This window comes from Furipterus horrens, unplaced genomic scaffold (assembly GCF_987537825.1).
Source record: "Furipterus horrens unplaced genomic scaffold, mFurHor1.1.pri manual_scaffold_11, whole genome shotgun sequence".
NCBI classification, from domain to species: domain Eukaryota; kingdom Metazoa; phylum Chordata; class Mammalia; order Chiroptera; family Furipteridae; genus Furipterus; species Furipterus horrens.
In genome coordinates, this window is record NW_028327181.1 from 84293076 (window position 1) to 84313496 (window position 20421).

Below are 20421 nucleotides of genomic sequence, written 5' to 3' on the forward strand. Positions count from 1 at the left end.
GCCAAAGTAATATTAAATCAGGTTCTAAGTACGTCTTGAAATTCCAAAATTAAAATATTATTTAAATCTAAGTATGCCATCTAGATTGATAATTTGTAATTTTCCTTGGACAGTGAAAAATGAGAATAACCAAGTCCTTTGTTCCCGTTCCTCCTGAAAAGCAAACATAAAAACACAAAATAAATGGATGAATTGCCAAGGTAGTTTTAATTTTTAAATTAAAAAAATTTTCCCATGTATCTTAAAGGAATGTTGTGGGATTGGGGAGGAAACACTTAACATCACAAAACTTTAGACAAATACCATGTGGTTTAACTTAAATGTGGAATCGAAAGAACAAAATAAATGAACAAACAAAATTGAAACAGACTTACAGACTGATGGTTGCCAGAAGGGAGGGGGCTTGGGGGACTAGGTGGAAAAGCTAAAGGGATTAAGGAGTACAAATCGGTAGTCACAAAACAGTCCCGGAAATGTAAAGGACACTGTAAGGACTATAGTCTATAGTATTATCGTGACTGTATGGTGTCGGTGGGTGCTTGAAATATTGGGGGGGCTGCTTTGTAAAGGATGTCATTGTCTAACCACTATGCGGCACACCTGAAACTAATACAAAATAGTATCTAATGCAAATTGTAATAGAAAAATAAGTATTTTTTTAAATCACTAAATTTTTAAAGTTTGGCTAATAGCCTCTTTCTTTTTCTCTCAATACTCATGTCATTGTATTTCCTTAGGAAAAAAAAGCCATAAAACCAACAAAAACTTTTGTTTTGAAAAATTCTGCAGTTATTTTCTTGTGTTTTCTTGTTTGTTTTTTTTTAATGAGAGAGAAGAAGAATTTTGTTGACCTTTGTATTTCACTTTTGCTCTCGTAATAGGTGGAAGGTTTTAAAAGTGAAATTACCACCCTGGGGCTTGTAAAGTTGTTTGACACTTTACTACTTCCACTGGCCCAGACCAGCCGCTGCAGCACTAATTCAAGAGAAGTGGTAGAATTGTTTTTTAACTTCTCTGAAAAAGCTTTAATTTTTTTTTTTCCAGAGTAGAATTTTGGTTGTAGTGGATTTTAATTTACTTACTTAGATCTCCCTAAAGCCTGCAGGGTGTCGATATGCAGATAGACTTCAAGCGAGTGTGTCACTTGATTTTTTTCCAACTATAAAACCTTAAGGTCTCAGATAACATAAGCTGTAGTAGACATCACTATTTGGTGTTTATAACATGTCTTTCTTGTTTTTCATGGAGATTAAAGGTTTGATACCTTAGGAATGAGTTTGGTTTATTCTTTCTAACTGTGGGCCAAATAGCCCCAATGTACCAGGGAATATAATAAGCTACACAACTTATTTTCCTATCACATCAAAATTTCCAAATTTGTTGCCTAAAATTACTTTATAGTAGGGTTTTTCAGACTTGGCACTGATGACATTTGGGGCAGGATAATTCTTTGTTGTGAGTGACGTCCTGGGTATTGAGTATGTTTAGATGCCGGTAGCAAGCGCTTCTTCCTCCACCAGTTGTGGCGACGACATTGCCATGCCACTGTCTTCTGGTTGAACGCCATTGCTTTATAGTAAAATATACACGTTCATGTCATGAATTAAAATTAACAATCTGCTTTTATTTTTAAATTATTTTTTATCAAGTTGAAAAAAGTCCAATAAAGCTTTTACTAAGAGCCTAATTTATACTAAATAGAGTAGATGGCTTCTTATATTAACAGTCCTTGGCTTCTACCCCACTCCCAGCTGCTGCTTCTGAGGGGCAGTGGCTTTTACTTCTTTTAGCTATTTTAGCTGGTATTTTTACCTCCACATTTTATCTTTATTTAATCAAGTTTAGACTTTATTTACGTCCTCTATGAGATAAGAGTTTAGCTTACTTTACCTTTCTCTTTTTATCCTCCCATGTAATGATATCAAAAGTTTTTATTAAATTCATAGCCAGTACATTATTATGACTATAAAAATATTGTTCACTGTAATCAAGTGATTTCCTTTCTTGAATTTTTAAGAATTTTCTCTTCTTATTTTCTTTTTGAAAGATCTTTAAATAAATCATCCTTCACCCTTTAATAAATCCAATGCCTTTCAATATAATTTTCCTATCAGACCTGTCAGAAAATAGGTCAGTTCTTTTTTCTTTTCCTCCTGAAGACATCCCTTCTGGAGCTTCCTGATCTCCTGCTTCAATCAGGACTAAGTAAGTTGCTCTTTAAGCCGACTTAACTGCCAGCATCCCGAGACTTTGTTTGGCTGTCATCCTAGGACTTTGATTTGCCTGTCTTCTGCGTTGGATCCCAAGCTTCTCGGGTCTCAGATCTTCCTACTGTTTCTTGTTGACTGTTTCATCTTTGTAGGGATACATCCTCCAGTGTTTCCTTATGCATCTGTTTCCTGGCTCCTGCTGGCCTCCTGCTGGCCTAACTGGCTTATTTCCCCTCAGTAGCTCTGGGTACTTCAGTATGAACTTTCACCTTTCCTCTTTGTCATTTACCCTTTGTCCATGTGCGCCTCCTGTTCCTAGACTGGTGTTTGAGGTTACAGACATCTCTTAGTTTAATTGAAGATGGAGACTGTATTCCACGTTCTCATTTGTCTTTAATTTTGGGTTACTTTTTAAGAGGCAAGGGAAGAAAGGTTTTTTTGTTTGTTTGTTTGTTTGCCTTCCTGAAACCAGAATTCTTCATTACTTTCTAAGATAAAGTATTTTAAAGTTGTTATGATCCTATATTCTTTATTCCCACATTCACATTTGTGAAGTTCTGAATCAAATATTTGTAACAATAATATTGTTGTTAGAAAGTGATACTTAAAAAATGTAAAGATGTTTTAAAGATAAGTTTGAAGATATTCATAAAAATGTAGATGGCAAGGTGTGGTAATTTATTTGTTGGGCGGTGGAGATGATAAACAGTTTTAAAGTTTTAAGTGTATTTTAAATACTCATGTAATCTTTTTTTACATATACTTTCTCTTGCTCGTGTGCATTTTTAAATGTCACAGTATTTAATCACGTAAATTGAATATGAGCTTCTCTCCCTGGGATTATCTTCCACTTCTCTGCCTTCCATTGCCTTCCAACTTTTATGCCAGCTCCTCAAGGCCACAGTACTACTGCATCTTCTAGCATCCACAAGCCTCTTCCATGAGAGGTCTTGCAGTCCTCTAGATGCGGCACTACTCGCTCTCCTAACAGGGCCTCTTAATATTGGTTCATTCCTTCAGAGCCTAGGTTTCCGTAACAGCCTCAGCTTGGTTTGTTAGGTAAGATAATATTTAATTATGTTGGGCTCTTTTTCCTTTTTTTGTCACAAGGGTTTATTCATAGTTATTTGGCTCTCATAATGTTGAGAGTATCGTGACTTTAATAGAGGAAGCTCTAGTTTATAAGATATATGAATGAAATCGTATTTAGACTAAGAGGACCAATCATGCACTCATTCTGTTGATTAGACCACTAACATATTTTATATAGTTCCGCTTTAAATACAGCTCATAGGTTGCAAAGTGATCCAAAAAATATTATGAAGAATGTTAAAGAGATCCAATATAATTTCTCTGAAAAATTAAGATCATTTGTGGAAGTTATTGAGAAAAAAGTGTTTCAAAACTAAACATTGAACTCTTATGTATCCTGCTAGTATACATATATACTTTCATTGATATGTAATGAAAAAGTAGCCACTCCATAAGCTGAAGAAACTTATTTTATAAGTCACCTAAAATAATGTGTTTATATATTGAGTAGTGTAGGTTAAACAACTTCAGGGAGAGTTGAGCCAAATGTTAATACATTATGACAGCATGTAAAGCCCACCCAAACCTGCACTGGGTTTTCGAAATATGGGATAAGTAATGACTCCCTACTCCCCGCTAATATATGATACTTTACTGTTTCACATCCATTGTAATTTTGTGATATGGTTGGCAGGAATTATTAGTTTTTATTTACAGAGGAATAAGTGGAGAAAGGAAGCTAAATCGGGGGTACTGTGATTTGCCCAAAGTCAAACAACTAAAAAGCCTCAAAGCCTCGTCTCTAAGCCATGTGCTTTTGTCAGGAGCCCTCCTTCCCTTAAAATGGGCTGCGGAATACGAGGGGATATATACGGCATTTTCTACAGATGATAATTTAAGCATTTTTAGATTTTATTTAGACAATATTTTAGTGTGGACTGCCACAAAACGTCTTACTTTTTTCAAAAAATTTTTAATTTTTAATTAAATTTAGGATTTCTACATGTCTTAAAATACTGTCTTTTTTTTTTTTTTTCCTGTTATTTTCTGATCTCAATAAATTCTTTCTATGGTTAAAAAAACTAATGCTGATTTTGCATTAGTATTATCTGCAGCATTTATTTAGGATTGTTTAAATGTTACAGAAATACTGATAAACTATTCTGGGTAGTAGTTAAATTATTATAACCAGATGAGGTTGGATATGTTAAATACATATAGGGTGGGGCAAAGGTAGGTTAACACTTGCAGGTTGTGATTATTATAATAGCTTTATTGCGTTTCATGTTTTGCAACTGTAAACCTACTTTTGCACCACACTGTGTGTATGCTGATAACAAGAAATGCCTATATAAGGGGAATATATTTTGCTCTTTTTCTTGTCTTTGAAAATTTTAGGCTATTTTTTCAACATTGACAATTTATAATACCAAGTTTAATACAGAGTTTTCCACATAAAAAAAATCTTATCCAAAGCAGCCATAAAGCACATGTGAGATAAGTTATATTACTATTGCTTTGTCTGTTACTATTTCTTGATTTTTATTTCTCGGTAGATTATTTTGGTCAATTCCTAACATAACAAGGAAGTATATAACAATTGAAAACCACTTCTAATGTGCCTTTTTAAAAAAAATTTTAAAATCTAAAAGGGAGCCTGGCTTCTTAACTCTTGGCAGAAACCCATTTTTCCCCATTAAAAAAAACATATACTATATTTGGTTAACTTGGTGTTTCAGAAATCTTGAAAATGTGCCAGATGAAATAAAACCAGCTATATTCCTTTTATCTAGCTAAATTATTTCACATACAGGATCTTATGCTGAGTTTAGAACTCTGACCATTGGAATTTATATTGTGATACCCTGATAAAAGTGTTTACACTGCGAGGCTATGGGGCAGTAAATGCCTCTAATGCACACAGTCTCTGTCTTCCAGATTTGGTTTGCTATAAATGTTTATGTTTTAGGTTCTGTATCTTGGCTAAAGATAAAACTATTCTTCTTGAGTGTTTGCTAGACAAATGTGTTTATTTTTCTGAAGCAAAGTTTTCTTAATATTTTTAATTACTAAGTTTAGCTGATTATTTGTTCTTAGTCTTATTTTGAGGCTTGAACTTTTGTGGTAAAGCTGACATACAAGAAAAAATATGTATTCTGCCTATATCAATTGCTTTTAGCGAGGCATTTATTACTGAAATAATAATACATATTTATATGAATTGGGATATGAGGCAGTAGTAGAGTGAAGAGATGCATTTATAGTTCTAGCTTTATCACACCATTAATTTCTTCAGAAGCTACTTATAAAATTTATAAAAGACTACTCTTGAACAGAGCTATTTAAGCTCAACGCTGTTGGGTTTGACTAAGTTGAAAAAATAATCTAATGTTCAAAATTGTGACTTAAATTTCTTGTTGGCATATACAGTATAATCTTTTTGGTTATTTTGTATCTACTACTACTATCAGTAATATACTACTTACACTGTCTGCAGTAAAACTAGGTCACTAAGGGACTTCAGGAACATACTGTTTGATCTCAAGTTTATTATAATGTAATGGTAAAATCAGAATTCAAAACCACATAACTTCTGCCTGGATGCTATATGGGTATTTTCACATAACTATCTAAGTACCACCTCAGTATTGATTCATCTGTGTTTGTTATTCAGGATCTCATCTCTACTTAGGTCAGGTTAGCTTTAGATGCAGAAATATTTTCAGTTGTCTAGAATCTACCAAATTAAGAGAATTTTTAATTTTGTGTGAATTTTGAACTCCAGTTATGAAAAAAAAATTTTATGAATTAATGCAACATCTGAATCAATAGGTGCAAAACTCAAGTCACTACAGAAGTTAAAAAGATTATCTAAATGAATGAGTTAATTGAGAGTTGGCAAATAGTTCAAATTATTTTAAGCTACAGTAAAGGCTTTACAAAACAAACTTTGGACCTTCAGTTTGCAACCTCTGATAAAATAATTTACCATCTCTTTGCTGTTCACAAACTCCTCCAAAATTACACATATGCTAATTTATTGGGGACGGGTGGGCACCAAGTAGTTTAAACCTCTTCCAGAGAGTACAATTAAATATAGCTTTCTATTTTGGGAAACCCATGTAAAATGTATTTGAAAAGTAATGGTAACTGATCTAAAAGATCATTTTTCTAAACCACACTTGCTCATTTTATGGTGTTTACTTTTTGCCAAAACTTAGAAAAAAACATTCACAGTTAACTTCAGTAATTTAAACTGTCTGTCTCATTAGACATTTAAGAAGCATTGGTCAACAGGTATAATATCGTTAGACTGTATAGCTAACATGAATGTGGACATGACCTCCCAAACAGATCAAAGACTAGTCTCTTTGACAATTACAAGATGACAGTGCTTGCCATGGGCCTTTCGCTGCTGCACATTGAAACTATTTGTTTAGAAAGCATGCCTGAGGGATGAGAATGAGTTTATAAGGATGAGCAGGTAAAAGTAAAAGGTTGTCTTTTGATATTTCAACTAATCCCTTCCAGCCCCTGGTTTACTTAACATTTAGGCTATTTGCTGGCAGGAGAAACTGGCTTTTTCACATATGCTTTATGTCATTTTAAAATGGGCACGATTTTCATGCCTCCTAAGTGTACAATGAAATGTATTCTGGTATCATTAAAAAGAAGTATACTTAATGACTTCTGGTCAAGATGGAGACGTAGGCAGAGCCGCTTCACCTCTTTGCACAACCATAAGAAGGATCACAACTAACATTAAAACAAAAAACACCCAGAACTGCCAGAAAAATCAAACTGTATGGAAGTTGGACAACCAAGGATTTAAAGAAACTACATTCATCCAAATGGGTAGTGGGGGTGGAGATGGGAGCCAGGGCAGAGAGGAGCAGCGTGGCAGTGATGAGTGGAACAGGCAGTCCCCCATTCACATGTGGTGGAGCGAGCGATCCCAGTCCCAAGCAGGACTGCGCAGCCCAGGGTTCCAGTGCTGGGAAAATAAAGCCTCCTAACTTCTAGCTGTGAAAACCAGTGGTGGCGGTTGGGGCAGCAGAAGAAACTGCTGGTCTTTCAGGAGAGTCAATTTAAAGGGCCCGCATGGTCCTATAAAGTACCAAAAGCACCCAATCTGTGAACCACCACTAGGGCAACAACAGAGGGGTGCCAGTTGCATATGGGAAGTGGGTGAATAGACTGTAAATGGGGCAAGCCTCCAGCAATCAGGGAGCAACATTTTTGCCTCCCCCACATACAGAGCCACAAAATGGTGAAGCGGGTTGTCTTGCCCTGGCGATTACCTAAGACTTGCCCCCATATTATGTAACTGGTGTGCCAAAATGGAGTCAAAGCACCTCTACCTAATACACAGAAACAAACACAGGGAGGCTACCAAATTGAGGTGACAAAGAAATATGGCTCAAATGAAAGAACAACAAAACTCTAGAAAAAAAACTAAGGGAAACAGAGATAGCCAACCTATCAGATGCAGAGTTCAAAACACTGCTGATAAGGTTGCTCAGATAACTCATTGAGTATGGCAAGCATAAGGGAAGAAAGGAAGGCTACACTAAGTGAAATGAAGAAAAATCCACAGGGAACCAACAGTGAAGGGAAGCCAGTATTCAAATCAACAATTTGGAAATAAGGAAGAAATAAACATTCAACGAGGACAAAATGAAGAAACAAGAATTCAAAAAATCAAGGAGAGTTTAAGAAGACACTGACATTTCCAAACGTGGCAACTTCCAAATTATAGGGATGCCAGAAAGAGAAGAGGAAGAGCAAGAAATTGAAAACTATTTGAAAAACTAATGAAAGAAAACTTTCCTAATTTGGCGAAGGAAATAGACAAACAAGTTCAGGAAGCACAGAGAGTCCCAAAAAAGCTAGACCCAAAGAGGACCACACCAAGACACATCAGAATTAAAATGCCAAAGGTTAAAGATAAAGAGAGAATCTTGAAAGAGCAAGAGGAAAGCAGAGTTATCTACAAAGGAATTCCCATAAGAATATCAGCTGATTTCTAAAAAAAACTTAGCAGGCAAGAAGGGACTGGCAGGAAGTATTCAAAGTGAGGAAAAGCAGAGACCTACAACTGAGATTACTCTATCCAGCAAAGCTATCATTTGGAATGGAAGAGCATATGAAGTGCTTCCCAGACAACGTAAAGCTAAAGGAGTTCATCATCACCAAGCCATTACTATATGAAATGTTAAAGGGACTTATTTAAGAAAAAGAAGATCAAAACTATGAACATTAAAATGACAAACTTACAGCTATCACTCCTTATTTCTATATACTGTAACCAAAGTTAATATTTTAACACTTATTTTTACTTGGTGGCCATTTATACTTCATATTATTTTCCTGATCTTTGTAAGCTCTTAGTTAGCAGAAAATATTTTTAACTCATCTTTTTCTATCTAGTGCCTTTCACAGATGCCTTGCACACAGCCAAAACTAAATATTGAACTGAATGGAGTGTTTCTTTAAGTTAACAAAGATTTCTTCCAATTATATCAATTTTCTACTTTAAATGTTATGTTTTTAATGTTTCTACAGCATTTTTAAAAATTTAGTTTCCTTTGTTAAACTTTATTGAGGCATAGTTAACTATGGTATTCTTGACAGTGGCTTAAAATACGTCCCTTTTTTCATTCAATTAGTGTATGAAAAATTGAAATCATAATGCATAATGTTCTTTCACTCAGAGCTTGTATTTTACTTTTTATAGGAGAGCTTTTTACAGGAAAAAGCTTATTAACTTACATATTTGAATAGCTCAGTCTGAGTTATGTATACCATATATTCTGACTTTATATAAAAGTAGTTCACTTGTGGGACTTTTGCAAAGACCAGATGAAAGCTGAGTTTGTAGTATCCTTTGGTGTGAATTGCTTTTAATAGGAATATAGTGTTATGCCCTGTAATTAATTCTGAGTCTCTTTGAAAAGGGATATGATTATAATATCTAATTCAATGACTAGATAGCAGAATTTATTATGATTTCTTTCCAGCAAAGAAGTAGAAATTTACTTTAACACAGTCTCTGTGTGTTAGTCCCTAGATAGAAAATGAGTGTGGATTCAGTCACTTGGAAAAGTGAGAGATTCTTGATGTCCTTTAACAAGTGGAGCCTTTGAGGCAATAGATAATGCATCAAATGCATTAGTAGCATTTCAACTCTGAATTTAAATTTGATTAGATCATTATTGACATTAAATGCTTTGATTCTTCTACACCAGTGTTGTTTTTGTGTGAAGTTATTTTGTTCTCATTGATGTTTCATTGCTTCTATTGATCTGTCTTAAGATTTACTAGCTAATTCTTCTACCTTCTCCAGTCTGCTGTTAAGCCCATCAATGATTTTTTTTCCTGTTACTGTATTTTTAAGGTGTAGAATTTCCAATGGTTCTTTTTTATAATTTCCACTTCTCTGTTGAGATCCCCCAAAATTCATTAAACTATATGTTATTTAAATATGTTTAAGTAACAGCTACTTTAAAGTCTTTGTATGCTAATTCCAACTGACTGGTTTCTGTTGACTACCTATTTTTTCCTTGATTATGGGCCACATATTCCTAATAATTTTTCTAATAATGTATTGCATGCAGGACATTATAGTTGGTACATTATAGTGATTCTGGATTCTATTATACTCTGAAGAATATTGAGTTTTGTCGGGGGAGGTTTGTGGGGAGGTCAGTTATTAGCTGATCATCTTAAACTGATATGGGCATGATCTGAGAATTTGTTAGGGGAGATCTGGGAAAAGCTCAAAGTATACAATCTTTAAACTCTCTCCCCTGTGGTTCTTGTCAAGGTTTGGTGTAAGTCTTTTGGCAGGCAGGTTTATAATTGACATTGCTGTAAATTGTGGTTCTTATTCCTAACATAATAACCTGGCTCTGTGTGTATGTGTGTGTGTATTTTACTTAATATATATTATATGTAATATATACGAGGTCTGTCCAGAAAGTATCCAGCCACATACTGTGAAAAATAGAGACGTTTATTGACGATGATACAAGAAACATTGTACATAGAACAATGATGCCTCAGTCCCCTTCAAAGTAGGCACCTTGGGTCCTCACACAATTCTCCCTGTTGCCATCAGCTGCCCTGTCATACTTTTCTGAATGTCATTGACGGTCTGAAATGTCCTCCCTTTCAAAGGTAATTTTAGTTTTGGGAAAAGCCAGAAGTCACAGGGTGCCAAATTTGGGCTGCAGGCGAACTGAGTCACCTGGATGATTTAATGTTTTGCCAAAAAACTCTGCACGAGGCATGATGCATGAGTGAGTGAGTGTATTGTTGTGATCAGAAGCTGCCAATCACCAATTGCCCATAGCTGTGGTCTTCTGAATCATCTGAATGGTTTCTGCAGAGGAATATTTGAGCTTAATGCAAAGTTTGGTGCAGATTCATTGCTCTACTCATTCAATCATTTTGAATGCGACAGCCACACCGTACACATGTTCACTCAATGGCATCTACCGCCCCCACTGACTAGTACAGTGAAGTTGTCATTGTTCACGCATGTGCATTCCAGTCCGCTCTTTTATTGCCAGGTTACATCAGTGATGCATAGGCTGTTCTCATTATATTAACAATGGTTGTACTTTTCCCAACAGACCTTGTATATGTTATATTTATATACATAATGTATGTGTGCATGTGTGCGTGCGTGTGTGTGTGTGTGTCTTGGACAAATTTCCATGTCAAAGCATATAAATCTGTTTCTTTTAATAATCCAATATTTATATCAGAATAAATGTAATGTTAAATTGATCCATTTGATGAACATTTTCTATTTTTGTTCAATACAAACAAAGGTGCAATGATTAGCCTTGTACATATCTGTCTGTTCTTAAGGGAAAATATAAGCACATTTAGTAAATAAATATTGTACAAATAAAAACAATGGAATTGCTAAATTTACATTTCTTTGTTTACTAGTAAAGTTAAGCGTATTTTCATGTGGGTTACGAGCCTTTGATTATTCATTTTTGATGACTTGCTTTCTCATAGACATTTCTCACTTCTCTCTTTGGTTTCATTACTACATTCATCAGATTTTGTTATTGATCATGTGTATGAGCTCGTTGTATATTTGATAACAAAATCTCTTCTCCAGTTTTTAATTTGCCTTTCAATGTTAATTATGGTTGTTTGTGGCCATGAAACATTTTTAATCAGGGGGTGAGAGGTCCAGCTTTCCAAGACCAGGGTCAAGGTCAGTGGGAAGTTTACCACACATTATATGGACGGCTTTTTACCCCCAGTTTTTTCCAGGTATAATTGACGAATGGAAATTATATATATATGGTGTTAAATGTGATGATTTAATATGCTTATATTAAACATTACTACATTCAGGTTCATTAATGTATCTGTCACCTAACAAGGTTACTTTTTTTTTTAGTGTGTGGTGATAGTATTTAATGTCTACTGTCTTAGCAGATTTCAAGTATATAATACATTATTGAGAATAGTCACCATGCTATGCATTGATTTCCAGAGCATATTATCTTATAACTGAAATTTTATACTCTTTGACCAACATTTCCCATTTCCTACACCAACGCCCATGCCCAACTGGTGGTATTCATTCTACTCTTGGTTTCAGTGAGTTTGACTTTTTTAGATTACACATGTGAGTGAGATCATAGTTGTACTTCTCTCTGTGTCTGGCTTATTTCACTCAGTGTAATGTCCTCCAGTTTCATCCATGATGTTGCAGATGGCAGGATCTTATTTTCTTTTGTGACTGAATAATATTCCTATATATATAATATTTTCTTTACTCATTCATTGATGGACACTTGGGTTGTTTCCATATCTTGGCTATGTAAATAATGCTGTAGTGAATGAGTGTGCGCACAACTCTTCAAGGTAGTGACTTTATTTCATTTAGTTATATACGCAGATTTGGGATTGCTGGATTATATGGTAGTTCTATTTTTAATTCTTTGAGGAACCTCCATACTGTTTTCCACAGTGTCCCTACCAATTTACATTCCTACCAACAGTGTACAAGAGTTTTCTTTACACCCTTGCCAATGCTTGTTATTTCTTGTCTTTTTGACAATAGCCATCCAAACAGGTATGTGGTGTTATCTCATTGTGGTTTTAATTTGCATTTCCCTGATGATTATTTATGTTAAAAACTTTTCTATGTACCTGTTGACCATTTATATGTCTTCATATTTTGGATATAAACCTCTTATCAGATATATGGATTACAAATATTGTCTCACTCTATAGGTTGTGTTTTTGTTTTGTTAATGTTTCTTTTGCTGTGCAGAGCTTTTTGGTTTGATGTAGTCTCACTTGTTTTTGCTGGTACTTTTGGTGTCATATCCAAAAAATTATTGCCAACACCAATGTCAAGGAATTTTTCCCATTTTCTTCTAGGAGTTTTATGGTCGCAGGTTATATATTTAGGTCTTTAATCCATTTTGAATTGATTTTTTTATGTATGGTGTAAGATACGGATTCAGTTTTAATCTTTGCATGTACATATCCAGTTTTTCAACTACCATTTTCTGAGGATACTATCCTTTCCTGATTGTGTATTCTTGATATGCTTGTCAAAGATTAGCTAACCATATCTGCATGGGATCTCTGTTTTGCTCCATGGGTCTATATGTCTGATTTCATGCCAATATCATACATTCTTTCTAATTTTCACCCAAGGACATGCTTATTGATTTTAGAGAGAAGGGGATGGGGAGATATAGAGAGAGTAACACTGATGTGAAAAACACCAATTGGTTGCCTCTTGTACACATCCCAATGAGGGACTGAACACACAACTTCGGCATGTGCCCAGACTGGGAATTGAACCTGCAACCTTTTGGTTCATGGGTTGATGCTCCAACCAACTGAACCACACCAGCCAGGGCAGTATCGTACAGTTAAATATTCTACGTTCTGATTGTGATTGTGATTATATGACTACACATTTATCAAAACTTATTTCCATGTACATTAAATGTTTGTGGATTTTATGGTATGTGTATTATTTCTCAATGAAACTTACATCATCATACAGAATTAATTATGTGCATGTTGGAATTTAAGGAATGTAGGATGAGTAGATGGCTTAGGATGGTGAACACAGAGCACAATATACACATGATGTATTATAGAACTGTACACCTGAAACCTATGTAATGTTATTAACCAATGTTACCCCAATAAATGCAATAAAAAGTTTAAAAGTGAGAAATATTTTGCCCTGGCTGGTGTGGCTCAGTGGATTGAATGCTGGACTGTGAACCAAAGGGTCATCAGTTCGGTTCCCAGTCAGGGCACATGCCTGGGTTGCGGGCCAGGTCCCCAGTTGCGAGCACGCGAGAGGCAACCACACATTGATGTTTCTCTCTCTCCTTCCTTTCCCCTCTCTCTAAAAATGAATAGATAAAATCTTTATTTAAAAAATGAGAAATATTTTAAATGAAGTGGAACATATTCAGTACTGAAAGACAAAATCCCTCTACACTACTAAAATGATGTTTGAAGTGTTCGAAGTTAATATGTTTTAAAATGAGCTTTAATTATCTACTCTGTTTTAATATATTTTTAAATTATTAGGTTGAACTAAAGCGCCAGTATAATGACCAGCATTCAAAATTGAGAGGTCTTTTACCTGGTCGTCAGTGGTATGAAATTCAAGCATACAGGGCCTTAAACCAGGCCCTAGGTAGGTAAGTGGAGTGAAATTTAATATAATGTTACTGTAACATTACCTGTGAGCAGGGCACTATGTAGAGCTTTTCTTACTACTTTACTCCCTATAATAAATTTGATAGAATTTTATTTCACTTGGAACCCTAGGAACTGGTATATTTTCAATGTTAGATTTCATAAGTAAAAGCTGAAAAGAATCAATAAAATAAATGAAACCCAAAACAAAATTCAATTTGCTAAAGTGTAAAGGAGATTATTATTTGTTCAATGAATGTCACACAAAGGTATCTAGTAAATGTTTATAGAAGTTTACCACCAAACAATAAAATTTTTATCTTATGACCATCAGACCCATGATGATTTTATGGGTAAAAAGCAAGCCATTCAAGAGGATTAAACCAAACCATGCTCGTGATAAAGAATTAATACCAACTAACAATAAAATTTAATTATAATACTCCTTTTTCTAAGGATTCTGATTCATTAAGATTTGTACTTTGTGGAACTGGCTTTTTTTTAAATTTAGTTATTTATTTTATTGTTAAGTTCAGATTTACATATAGCTGATGACACAGGACTGCAAGTGCTGGACGTGAGTCCCAGAACACATCATCCCTCCCCTCCCGTTATTTCAGATTGCTATTCTGTAGGGGGTTCTCTTCAAACTGAATGATTTAGTTCTATATCTACTGATAGTTAAGCTATTTCCCTTCTCTGCTTAGGAATTCCACTGATACTTGGCAGCAAGTTGTACTGCAAGCTGTTCTTGAAGCATTTCATCTGTTTATCTCTTCCTGCTCATTGACCAAAAAGTTTCTAATCTGACTGCTGCTCCAATATGCAATAGCGAAAACCACATGGCATGGCAATCTTCTATGTTCCTTTTCTCTCCATCTTGATTTCTTATTCCTACTGATTCTCAGGCCACCTTTCACTACCTCCTGACAGTTACTATTAAGGTGATATACACCTTACCCAGCCAGTTTCTCCTTGATAATTAGTCAGTCCAAACCACCTCCCTGTTCATGAAGCAGTTTTGGTAGCTTCGATATTCTGTTTCTGACCTTGTCGGTACAAAGCAGGGGTAGGGCGGTTTTTATCAAGTATACGTTAGTGTACAGTAATGCCCTAGGCCTTCACCATTTGCGCACTGTTCATTCACTGACTCAGAGCAGCTTCCATTCCTACAAGTTCCTTCCGTGGTAAATGCCCTGCATAGGTGTATCATTTTACCTTTTGTACCTTATTTTTACTGTTGTTTTTGTTTGCTTGTTTGCTTACATGCACAATACATAAGTATTTGTGTTACATTTGCCTACAGTGTTCAGTACAATAATAGGCTCTACAGGCTTGTAGTATAGGAGTGATAAGCTATACCATATAGCCAAGATTCGTACAAGTGCTCACTCTGATGTCCGCCCAATGACAGAATCACCTATTGATGCATTTTTCAGAACATATCCTCATCGTTAAGGGATGCATGACTATACATTAGTATTTCACTTTGTCATTTATAAACCTGTAAAATTTTTTAAAATTATATTTTATTGATTATGCTATTACAGTTTTCCTTGTTTGTCCCTCTTTGCCCTCCCTCTATCCAGTACCCCCCATTCACATGTAAGTTCTTTGACCACTCCATTTCCTATGCTGTACGTTACCTCCCCATGGCTATTCTGTAACTACCTACTTGTACTTCTTAATCCCCTCACCTCCTCACCCATTCCCCCACAACTACCTCCTATCTAGCAACCATTAAAATGCTCTCTGTATCCATGATTCTGTCTCTGTTCTTGTTTGCTTAGTGTGTTTTTAGATTCAATTGTTGATAGATTTGTATTTTTGCCATTTTATTGTTCATAGTTTTGATCTTTTCTTAAATGAGTCCCTTTAACATTTCATATAATAATCATTTGGTGATGGTGAACTACTTTCTTTTTTGTCTGGGAAGCTTTTTTATCAGCCCTTCAATTCTAAGTGATAGCTTCGCTGGGTAGAGCAGTCTTGGCTGTAGGCCCCTAATTCTCATGACTGTGAATATTCCTTGCCAATCCCTTCTAGCTTGCAAAATTTCTTTTGAGAATTCAGCTGACTCTTATGGAAACTCCCCTGTAGGTAACTAACTTCTTTTCTCTTACTGCTTTTAAGATTCTCTCTTTAACTGTTGTCATTTTAATTATGATTAGTCTTGGAGTGGGCCTCTTTGCATCCATCTTGTTTGGGACTCTCTGTGCTTCCTGGACTTGCATGTCTATTTCTTTCACCAAATTAGGGAAGTTTTCTTTCATTATTTTTTCTCCTTCTGGCACCCCTATGATGCCAATGTTGAACCTCTTGAAGTTATCCTAGAGGCTGCTTATACTGTCCTTATTTTTTTAAATTATTTTTTCTTCTTCTTGTTCTGATTGGTTATTTTTTGCTTCCTTATGTTCCAAATCATTGATTTGATTCTCAGCTTATCCATTCTACTGTTGTTTCCCTGTGTGTTGTTCTTTATTTCAATTAGTGTATTCTTCATTTCTGACTGGACCTTTTTTATGCTGCTGAGATCCTCAATAAGTCTCTTGAACATCCTTGTAACCAGTGTTGTGAACTCCTCATCTGATATTTCATTGAGCTCTTTTTCTGGAGTTTTGATATATTCTTTCATTTGGGCCATGTTTCTTTTTCTCCTCATTTTGGCGGCCTCCCTATGTTTGTTTCTATATATTAGGTAGAGCTGCTTTGATCTGTGTCTTGGTAGTGTGGCCTAATGTAGTAGGTGTCCTATAGGGTCCAATGGCGCAATCTCCCCTATCACCCAAGCTGTGTACTTGAGGTGCCCCCTTCATGTGAACTGAGTACACCCTCCTCTTGTAGTTGAGCCTTGGTTGCTGTTGGCAGGGCAGTGGGAGAGATTTATCCTGGCCAGTCAGCTGCAAAGATTGGCTGTGACCACTGACAACCAATCTCCGTCCTTCATGGAGGATCAGATATGCAGGGTCAGGGTGGTGGAGCTCCGATGTGGTCTGTAGCTGTCCCCTGGGTGTGCTGGCCCTGGGGTTTCCTGGGTGGTGGAGGCCAAGGTCAGCCCCTACTTGTGTTTTTCCTGGGCCATCCTGCCTGAGCCATGAGGCAACCTGAGATGGCTGCTACTTGTGTTGGGCGTGTAGATTCCCAGGTGAAGCCAAACTGTGAATCTAGGCTGGCTGCTGCTAGTGCCTTGCCTGGGGCTCACTGAGGCCAGCTGTCTCTTGTTTCATAGGATTTAGGAAGTTGTGAAGCATGAGCCAAGGCCAGCCATTCAAATGGAAAAGCAGCTTGGGTGGGCCTGTAAGTTGGGTGGGGCGGAGTCTCTGGGGATCTCCAAGGTGGGTCAAACAGCACTAGCCCGGTTGATGGCGTCTGATATGGCACCAGCTTGCCTGCTCTGTAGGGAACAATGGCCTCTGCTCGCCTTGATGGCAGACCCTTCAGTTTCTCCCAGATGCTTCGCTGGTGCCTTTCAAGCTACTACCCCGGTGCTGGAGCTCAGAGGGAGTAAGTCTGAGTAGTCGAATCCATGTGTGTGGTTTGAGAGGAACTGCTTGGGGAAGTTTCTTTTATCCACTCAATCCCTGTTGGTTTTTGCAGCCAAAAGTTGTGGGGACTTACCTTCCTGGCACTGGAACCCTGGGGTTGGGGACCTGGTGTGGGACTGGGACTCCTCGCTCCCGAGGTATCCCTCCGAAATTTGTATCCACCACACATGGGTGAGGAACCAGCCCCTATTCCTTATCTGCACCCCTCCTACCAGTCTGGGTGGGTTCAGGTTCTTTTAATTCTGTAGTTGTCAGACTTCCATTCAACTCGATTTCTGATGGTTCTGGCTGATGGTTGTTCCATATTTTAGTTGTAATTTTGATGTGGTCATGCAGAGAGGCGAGCCATGTCTGCCTACACTGCCATCTTGACCGAAAGTCCCATAAACCTTTTTACATATACCATTGTGAGAAATGAAATTACTTATTTAACATCACACAGCTACTAGATGGGCCTTAACATCTTCACCCTGCTTATTTTTAAAACTTTCAAGACCTGTTTTTCTTATCATTATACTTACTTTTATCCACTGAAGTTCTCAATATTAAACATAATATCACTATTGAAGTATTTAACATACCATATTCTTCCATTACTCTCTGCCTTAGCATACAAGCTACTGTACAATTCATTTGGCGAGTTTACCAGTCAAAACCTAGTTGAAAATCATGTCTTCTATGAAGATTCTTTTTACTTCTCCACCTAAAGTTCTTTATTATTTAGGAAATCCATAACATTTTATACAGTGTCTCTATTATAGCATATATCTCATTGTATTATAATAGCCCGTTATTTCTCTGTTTTCTGCCCTAAACATGTATTATACATTTTTGCATTGTCAGCAACCACAGCTCAGTTTGGGACATAGATGCTCAAGTAATATTTGTTGAAGAATGCCAGGCTCAGTGCTTGTCTTTGTTATACCATATTGGTCATATTGGTCAAAGAGCTTCTAGAGCTTCAAAACATACTTTTCTAGAATTTAATGAAAAGCATGTGTTTGTAATATTGGTATATAGTACTGTCGTCTTAGTATTTTATTAATTAAAAAATGGGTAGCCCCACTGTCATTGTACTGATTTTAATGGAAACATTATCAACAAGGAACAACTTATAAAGAAATACGTCCATTTAAGATTCAAGTAAATTCTTTACATCATTTGATGAAAATCATAATGCATATTGATTGACATGAAAGGTACTTATACTCAGGCACTCTCCTTACAAGGGATATGTCCAAGGGTCTAAAGTGAACAGAAACAAATTGTGTTTAAAAAGTGTTATCTTTTTTTAAAGGCCACATGGGACTATTGGAGTATTTGAAGTAATGTAAGTCCATGAAATGTAATAACAGCCTTTGGGAATGTACCAGATGGTTTTGTGACCAGGTTACAACTGCACTATGAATTTCCTAACAGGTCTGCTTTACTGAAAGTATAATCTTTGTCTCAAGTGGGCATAATTCATTTGAGCAAGGCAGTATGAAAACAATGGAAAAATGAACAGGTGTAACCTTTTTTTTTCTGAACTGTTTTGTTTAAATGCTTTTCTTTCATAAGGAACTTTAAATATAAACTGTACTGCAACCAAAACAGAATGGCATTCTGACTTTCTATTGATTTTCAACACTTCTATAATATTGGCAGCACCCATCTTTCCATTCTGCCCAATTTTAGGGCCTGACACCTCGTAATCCATGGATTACTTAAAAACTATATCAAAGAAGAATATCTTATAAAATTTAGATTTTTTTAAGTCTGTATAGAAAATCAAACATTTATATTAATTTTTACCCCCTCTCAAAATCCCATGATAATAAAGGAATAAAAATGCCAAACCTACGAAATTAAAAAACATGGGAGAAGAGACAACAGCAGATGAAATGTCAACAAATTTTGAAAACTGGAAAACAGATGAATGATTGAATGACTTAGCAAGCAAGAGATAGATGAAATTTAAATCTATATTCATGAAAGCTAACAAGATCCTCCAGATTTGGGCATGGGACACTCTAAAGTTTCAGTCAAAGCTATAAGTTAGTATAAAAAATATTTTGACAGCCCTCTTCCCCACTGAGTCTTACTCTCTGGGGAGATTAAACTAGAGTCTATATATTCTTCAACTACAGGTACAGCTAAGGATGTATTAAAGATGAGGGTTAAGAAAAGTCTACCTACTGGATGTGAAAACTCCATATCCTTTTTCTTCTCAGCTCTGAGTAAGCTGACGTTCAATCTTATTTCTTCAAGGCAGGAAAGTACAATATTTCTCTTTAGGGAAACTGACCACTCCATGAGTAAGGGTCTACAGATAGTAACCAAGTATCTGTATTCCTACCATATTATGTTACTGCAAAGCTCCTAGCCTATAAGCCCCACCCATGTACACAGAGCTGCCAATCAGCATTTTAGTGCCTTACTCTTAATTAAGTCCTAAGAGTCTTGAGACACTCAAAGAATATCTGTAAAATGAAAAATAGAAACCAAAACAATAGCAAAATTATACCAACAAAACAGGGTGGAAGAACTTATAGAAAACAGAAACAGTGCAATAGAACAGTGGTTAGCAAAATTTTTCTATAAAGGGCCAGATAGTATATATTTTAGGCTCTTCATGTTATATACAGTCTGTGTCCATCTTCTTCTTTGTTTTTTCTTTAACCCTTTAAAAATAAAAATACTCTCTGGCCAGCATAGCTCAGTTGGTTGGGCATCATCCCCGTGAAGTGGAAAGTTGCCGATTCGATTCCCAGTCAGGGCACATGCCTGGGTTGTGGGCCAGTCCCCAGTTGGGGTGCATGTGAGAGGCAACTCATCGATGTTTCTCATATTGATGTTTTTCTCCCTCTCTTTCCCCCACCCTTCCCTTCTCTCTAAAACTAAAAATCCTTAAAAATATAAATACTACTTCTACGATGCAG

General features: G+C 36.1%; 1 protein-coding gene across 1 annotated transcript in view; it reads left to right on the top strand.

The window, feature by feature from the left end:
* Nucleotides 1-20421, top strand: part of BRIP1 (BRCA1 interacting DNA helicase 1) — a 105075-nt gene that overhangs the window by 76096 nt on the left and 8558 nt on the right. Inside the window, 1 exon segment of the mRNA XM_090292045.1 lies at nucleotides 13845-13957. Coding sequence (XP_090148171.1) covers nucleotides 13845-13957 — 113 coding nt within the window.